Source organism: Anneissia japonica, unplaced genomic scaffold (assembly GCF_011630105.1).
Source record: "Anneissia japonica isolate Jap-2015-1 unplaced genomic scaffold, ASM1163010v1 scaffold288112_len223158_cov157, whole genome shotgun sequence".
NCBI classification, from domain to species: domain Eukaryota; kingdom Metazoa; phylum Echinodermata; class Crinoidea; order Comatulida; family Comatulidae; genus Anneissia; species Anneissia japonica.
Window position 1 is genome coordinate 12,364 of NW_022745085.1, and position 7,856 is coordinate 20,219.

General features: G+C 36.5%; 3 protein-coding genes across 3 annotated transcripts in view; all 3 read left to right on the forward strand.

Annotated features, from left to right (window-relative positions):
- Positions 1-555: 555 nt before the first annotated feature.
- LOC117119910 lies at positions 556-1,240 on the forward strand. The gene is made up of 2 exons (XM_033264888.1): positions 556-781; positions 1,065-1,240. Exons 1-2 carry the CDS (start codon positions 640-642, stop codon positions 1,238-1,240), a joined length of 318 nt encoding a protein of 105 aa, XP_033120779.1. The 5' UTR covers positions 556-639.
- A 2,048-nt stretch (positions 1,241-3,288) lies between these two features.
- Positions 3,289-4,614, forward strand: LOC117119911. The gene has a single exon (XM_033264889.1). It carries the CDS (start codon positions 3,289-3,291, stop codon positions 4,612-4,614), a length of 1,326 nt encoding a protein of 441 aa, XP_033120780.1.
- Positions 4,615-7,680: 3,066 nt separating this feature from the next.
- LOC117119922 (G2/M phase-specific E3 ubiquitin-protein ligase-like) overlaps positions 7,681-7,856 on the forward strand; it is an 18,282-nt gene continuing 18,106 nt past the window's right edge. The window contains exon 1 of the mRNA XM_033264903.1: positions 7,681-7,774. The gene's annotated coding sequence lies outside the window, so the exon portion shown is untranslated. The remainder of the gene's footprint in view (positions 7,775-7,856) is intronic.

Below are 7,856 nucleotides of genomic sequence, written 5' to 3' on the forward strand. Positions count from 1 at the left end.
GGCATGTAGTTGCACACTGTGTAAAGTGGTGTTTTAAATTTGCTTTTTTGCTCTTTCCTCATTTTGTATTTAATTCTTGCTAATCTTGTTTTTAAGAACAAAAACACTTGATATTTCACACAAAGATATTGTTTATCAATAGCTTTCTTCAGATATATTTTATTTTTCAATTGGATGTCCAGTTCAGAAGTTATTATTTTTTTTCAATTATGCTCGTCTGTGTTACATGGGAAAGTAATGTTTTATCTACCTGCTTGAAAAGTTTTATTTAATTAGGAAGTAGTTTACATCTCCTAAGCCTCTGTCTCTTATACACATCTAGATGTGTATAAGAGACAGAATCCAGGGATATATTTGCTATTTTTGGTCAGGCATAAAACAGGAAGGATAATTTACTTATACAATACATTATTATTCACTTGCGCTATCAATGTTGTAGGTCAGCAAGGAGATGAAAATAAAAACACTGAAGGTGAAGATAGTGAGGAGCAGGTGGCAGTATAATTGTCAAGGACACCACTCCCTACCTTTAATGAATGTGAAGATAGCGACAAGCAGGTAGCAACATCACCAAGAACATTATCCCCTTCCCCTAATGAATCTGAAGATAGGAATGAGCAGGTAGGAACATTACCAAGGATGCCATCACGTCCTAATGAATATGAAGATAACGAGGAGCAGGTACCCAGGAAACCATCCCCTCCCCATGGATGTGAAGATGGTGATAAGCAGGTAGCAACATCTCCTGAGAGCCCATCCCCACCCCCATCCCTTTCAAAAGGTAAATACTGCCCTGTTTTCTCATTTTTTAACTGTTAACTGTTTAAATCTAATTCATTTCTCAAGCTACATTAGTTTATAATTAATGTATCAGTATTATATATCAGGGAATTTGCATTCCAAGGAGACTTTTAATACTTTTAGGTGTAAAAGGCATTCTTGTAGTACTACACATGATGCTTTACACACAGTCCAATAACAAATAACACAGCTTCAAAAAAACCCCATTTCATTATGCCCTTTAATAAGTGATTATTCATGCCAACCAATATTTTGTACTGTAGGTCAGCAAGAGAATGAAATTATCATCAACAAAATTGCGGGCTGTGATGAGCAAATATGTATGTCTCCAATGTTGCCTCTACCTAATCCACCCCTGACAGAAGGAATAGATCCTAAAATCTTTATTGCTACAGCATTGGACAGACGAGAACTGGTAAGGGCACAGGCCATATTTTAGATAAAGCCCATTGTACACTTTGGTAGTCTGCATCCAGCCATGAATGATAATTTGCCAAGCAAATTACTCATAACTCTGTAGACAGAGCATCTGCACGAACTGTTTGATGTCTCTTGTTAGAATCCTGATAACCATATATTTATTACCCTTTGTAGTATTATGTTTAATAAATTAATTTCAAAACTGTATAATACCAATGACCATCAAACAAACTCAAAGGGAAGAGCCCATGGAAACACTAGATGGCAATTGAACAGCTGAAACTGATTTATTTATTAACAATACTACAGTAGTTTAACATAGTAACATTTTATTAATGTAATATTAAAAATTAATTGAAATTCTGTAGTAAGTTTTGCACTGACCCTTAAATTGACTGGTAATTAATATTGTAAATTATTTGTTAATTAGTGAAAACTATTTTTTCCTGAAGCAGTTAATAATATATATGGTAAAAGACTGAAAGTTCAACAAATAAAGTTTGAAATCTTAAATCACTGTGATTTAGATCATTTTTTGAGTTTTGTACCATGACAGTTACAATGTATTTTAATCCAAATACATACAACTAAATCGTTAATTAATTAATTAATTTAAGATTGAAATATAAATGTATTGTAAAACAAATGGATGTCATGAAGTTTAGTTTAAGGAATAGTTTAGTCTCATTGTTATTATTGCTATTATGATTATAAAACAGAAATGATCGATGGCTGCTATCTTATTTAGGTGCATAATTTTTCATTTGCAATAATAATAATAATAATTTGGATTTGTAAAGCACAAAATACATAGGTCTCTATGTGCTAGAAATTTGCAAATTAAAATAAACTAAAGAGATGAGCCTTGAGACGATTTTTAAATATCTCAACAAAAGGAGACTGCTTGGGAGCAGTAACGGAAAATGCTCTTTCACCATACATTCTTGTACGACATGAAGGGATGAATAATGTAGATGAACTAGATGTAGATCTTAAAGCTCTAGAACAAGTGGTGGAGCGAAGTTAATTTAATAATTTAATTGATCATTATTTTATTAAGAATTTCTCTATTTTATACAGAAAAAAAAACAATATACAATATACAATATTGTAATTACAACCATAGTATCTACAGATTTATGTTATTTCTTTCAAGTATTAAATTTACTGTAAATTTGGGACAAATGGCAATTTTTGAAAATTGTCCATGTTGGCCATCTTGACTTTTAAAATTTATTAATATTGATCATATTTTTTTATTATTTATGTCCAACGCCGCTTAGTTTAAAAATTATAACTCCACAACTGGTTATCCGATTTTTTTCATTTCAAAAGCATTTGCTTTTGCATTAGTAGATCTTTCATTTGCACTAGTAAGTAAGTAGTAAGAATAATTTAAATTTGACTGGTCCACACTAACTATATGTACAAATCAATAGAAAAATAACTACCTAACTGTGATGAGGCTGCACCCTCTATGTGGAAGATGGTTGCTTTTGAATAAAGACGGACTGAAGAAAACATCGTTGGATTTAGCCTACTTTATTTGCTGTCAAACTTCATACCACCACTAGACGAACGTAACAAAATTGGGGGGTCATCCGGGAAACGAAGGTCGGTGGAAAGGTAGATATAACTTCTAGGCCCATATAAGGCTGGATAGAATAGTATTTATGAAGTTTGTGTGACCAAGTTTCGGTTGGTTAGCTAGGCCCGTTCGCGCCATTCAAGGTTTCAGTTGGTGTTGTTCTTCATTGTTGTTCACTCGGGTGTGACGCTTGCGACAGTGTCAGGTGTTGATTAGTATAGCCCGGTGTGGGGTTTGTGGTTGATTATAGATATCATTTTGTTATCTGCCCGAGTCAGAATACCTTGTTTTGTGAAAGGTAGGCTAAAATAGAATCATGTCGGAAAGTGAAATAACCGATAAATTTGTGGGTAGTTTATCCATTGAGAAATTATGTACGCTGAGAAAGGATCAGCTGGTACTCATTACTGAAAAGCTGGGAATTAAAGTTACTGCTTCAATGTAAAAAGATGAGTTGATTCATGTGGTTGGTTTTAGAGATGGGACAAATTGAAATGGGTAGTTTTTCCGGTCGTTCAAATAGCAGTAATGATTCAGAGATCACTCATAACATTAAATGGGTTCCAAAATTTAATGAAGAGGAGGTTGAATCTTACTTCATGGCGTTTGAGAAAGTGGCGAATAGGCCTAAATGGCCTGCCAAGGATTGGACTGTGTTATTACAGACAGGTTTAATTGGGAAAGCTCAGGAAGTTTTTTCCTCATTGTCAGATGATCTGTGTGAGAGCTATGAAACTGTTAAAAAGGCGATTTTGGAGGCCTATGAATTAGTGCCGGAGGCTTACAGACAAAAATTTCGCAATCTGAAGTATGTAGATATGGAATTTGCTAGAAAGAAGCAAGTTTTGTTTGGTAGATGGTGTACTTCCGAAGGTGTTAATGGGGATTTTAACCAACTTAGAGAGCTCATACTCGTTGAAGAGTTTAAAAATTGTTTGTCTTCAGAGGTGCGAACACACTTGGAAGAATGGAAAGTTAATGAGTTGATGAAGGCAGCCACCATGGCTGATAATTTTGTGTTGACACATAAGTCAGTGAATAAGATTTCACATAATGATGATACCTTTCGCGGTGCGAAATTGAACACAGCTAATAGAAATCAGTCTGGTTTTACTACAAGTAGTGGTAAAGGATTTCAAAGGCCCTTGCGAGATATTGTTTGTTATTACTGTAAAAGAAAGGGTCATGTTAAGTCAGATTGTTGGTTGTTGCAGAAAAAGAAAGGTGATGTTAAGCTTTTTCCAAATGCGTTTTTAAGTGTCATGAACACACATAATGATGTTGTGGATCACACAGTTAAATTTAAATCATCAGATGCAGAAATGTTAAAGAAACAGTTTCAACCTTTTATTTCAAATGGGACTGTGGCATTGGTCAGTGGTGAAAAAGATTATCCAATTAAGGTTTTGCGAGATACGGATGCTGCGCAGTCGTTGTTGTTGTCGTCTGTTTTACCAGTGTCTGATGAGTCGTCAGCTGGAGCAAATGTGCTTGTCCAAGGTAGCTTTAAAGAAGTGCCTCTTCATGTTGTTGACCTTCAAACAGACTTAGTTAAAGGGAGAGTAGTTGTTGGAGTTGTTCCAACTCTACCGGTTGAAGGAGTCACATTTCTTTTAGGGAATGATCTCGCGGGAGAAAAGGTAGTTCCAAAGCCTTTGTTGTCAAAACATCCTGTTGAAGACACGCGCACCATAGAGTTAGTTGAGGAATTTCCTCATGTGTTTGCTACTTGTGTGGTTACTCGCTTTGTTGGTAGAACAAAAATAGGGATCCTGAGATTTTGTCGCTTAGTCAGCAGTTTCTGATGATGAGTTATCTACAGTACCATTGTGTTACTATAGAAAGGATGACATACTAATGCGTAAATGGAGACCACCTGAGGTCCCAGGAGATGAAATTTGGAAGGAATATCATCAGATTGTATTACCTCGTGTTTATCATAATGATGTAATTAGTGTTGCTCATGACGGTCCTCTTTCAGGTCACCTTGGGGTTAAAAAAACACAGGAAAGAATTCTTCAGTATTTCTTTTGGCCTACATTAAGACAAGATGTGTCTAAGTATTGTAAAGTATGTCATGCATGCCAGATCCTTGGCAAGCCCAATCAAAAGATACCTAATGAACCTCTAAGACCAATTCCAGCATTTGGGGAGCCATTTTCGAGAGTAATTATCGATTGTGTTGGTCCGTTACCGCGTACTAAATCAGGGCACGAATATTTGTTAACCATAATGTGCATGTCAAGTAGGTTACTTGAGGCTATTCCTCTTCGGAGAATTACAGCTAAGAATGTAGTGAAGGCATTGATCAAATTCTTCACAATGTTTGGACTGCCTAAAAGTGTGCAGTCAGACCAAGGTTTAAACTTCATGTCGAAAATTTTTAAACAAGTTCTTGATCAACTGGGTGTGAAACATGTACATTCTAGTGCGTATCATCCTCAGTCGCAGGGCGCGTTGGAAAGATTCCACCAAACTCTTAAAAATATGTTGCGGACGTATTGTTTCGAAAGTGAGCGTGAGTGGGACGAGGGGGTACCATTGCTTCTCTTTGCAGTGAGAGAAAGTGTACAGGAGTCGTTGGGTTTCAGCCTGTTTGAGTTGATTTATGGTCACTCGGTCCGCGGTCCTATAAAAGCACTCCAAGAAAGTTTGCTAGTTGCTAAAGAACCTAGTAACATGTTAGATTATGTGTCATGTTTTCGCAAGCTCAATCTAAGATGAAACGATTATTTGATAGAAAGTGTGAAGAGAGAGTTTTCTGTCCCGGTGAGAAGGTGTTAGTTATGCTTCCAATTCCGAGTCAGCCTTTGTCAGCTAGATTCTCTGGTCCTTATGAGATTGTTGAGAAAGTTGGTGAAGTGGACTATGTATTAGATACGCCTGATAGACGTCAGAAAAGACGATTATGTCATGTTAATATGCTAAAGCCCTATTTTGAGAAGGAGGGTGGTTGTGTGACAAAACAAGTGTTGTGTAGTGTTAGTCAGAAAACGGACTCACGTCAAGAGATAGACAGATTATTTGATACTGATCCTTGTACCACGTTGACAAATATCTGAAGTCCTTGAGAGACTAGAGAAACTTGATCATTTGCTGAGTTATGAGATTTGAAATTATGCAGCTGATAAATGAGAATCTGGAATTGTTTTCTTATGTTCCTGGTGTGACAAACCTGGTGGAACATGATGTCGATATAGGTAACACTACTCCTATTAAGCAACATCCGTACAGAGTAAATCCACTTAAAATGGCGATAATTCGTAAACAAATTGATTTTATGTTGACAAATGGTATTATAGAGCCAAGTAACAGTAGCTGGAGTTCTCCATGTGTACTAATCCCAAAGCCGGATAAGTCCTATCGTTTTTGTACAGATTATAGAAAGGTGAATGCTCATACGAAACCAGATTCATACCCTCTGCCGCACATAGAAACAAGTGTCAGCGTTTGTTACACCCATGGGTCTTTATCAATATCGGGTCATGCCGTTTGGCATGAGGAATGCCCCCGCGACTTTTCAAAGACTAGTAAACAATTTGATATCCGGTTTAGAACGGTGTGAAGCATACATTGATGATTTAGTGATTTACAGTGATACATGGGATGTGCATGTTGAGAGAATCAGAGAGTTGTTTAAGCATTTGAAAACAGCTAATTTGACAGTTAATCTTGCAAAAAGTGAGTTTGCATGTGCAGAAGTTGTGTTTTTGGGACATGTCGTTGGGTGTGGTAAAGTGAAACCGGTACATGCCAAAATAGAAACTATAAAGAACTTCCCAGCCCCAACTTCTGCACAAGAAGAAGTTAATGAGATTCTTGGGAATGGCAGGGTATTATAGAAGATTCTGTAAGAATTTCTCTTCGGGAGTATCACCCCTGACAAGTCTTCTGCGAAAGAATGTTGCATATCAGTGGTCAAAAGAGTGTGAGGATGCGTTCAGGCATGTGAAGATGATGTTGACTGGTGAGCCAGTGTTGATGGCCCCAAATTTCTTTAAACCATTTTCTTTAATGATAGATGCTAGTGACATCGGAGCTGGTGCAGTACTTATGCAGATGGATGATGGTGAAACTGAAAGACCAGTCTGCTTCTTCTCAAAGAAATTTGATAAGCATCAGCAGTGTTACTCAATGGTGGAAAAGGAAACCCTTGGGAGCAGCTTCTCACAAGATTAAGATATGGACAGACCACAATCCGTTAACGTTTCTTCAGAAGATGAAAAACAAGAACATGCGATTGCTCAGATGGAGCTTGGCATTGCAGGAGTGGAATTTAGATATCTGCCACATAAGTGGAAAAGATAATGTAGTGGCTGACGCATTGTCAAGGATTTAGTTTAATACAGTTGTTATTAATCCGTCAAAATAAATCATCGGTTAAAATTATAAAAGTAACATAAACAGTGTTTGCTATGTGGAAGATGGTTGCTTTTGTATAAAGACAGACTGAAGAAAACATCGTTAGATTTAGCCTACTTTATTTGCTGTCAAACTTCATACCACCACAAACGTAACATAACACACTACTTATTGCGCAAAGGACTGGATTGAATCTGGAATCAAATATCCGAGAACTGCTGTTTTAAAGAAGAAATTGCCAACCGATTATAATTTGTTCATTTCCGAGTACATCACCAAAGGCACTGCCATTTTTTGCCTCCCCTCCTAGAAGTGTACTACAATATTATGTTTTTATATATGGTAGAACAGGTAGTATGACATTCTTATTTTCAGTGTTGTATTGTAGAGATGTTTTTGTTGACCATAGAACTTGCTAAAGGGACATCCAGGAAGGTTGCATTCAGCAATGCCTCAAAATTATGGAAAGACAAGAAAGCAACTGGTGAAGATCTAGAATATGTAATGAAGGCAAAGGCAAGGACACTGACAGCTGTAGAGGATATGAGTGCAGCACAGAAAAGAATTGCAGCTTCTAGATTGGTCAAGGAAATTGAAGCTAAGGTAAACACTAACATATAAAACAAAAATATTTTATTTTGTTTAAATGCAATAACAAACCTTTATGCACCAAAAGAAATTTATT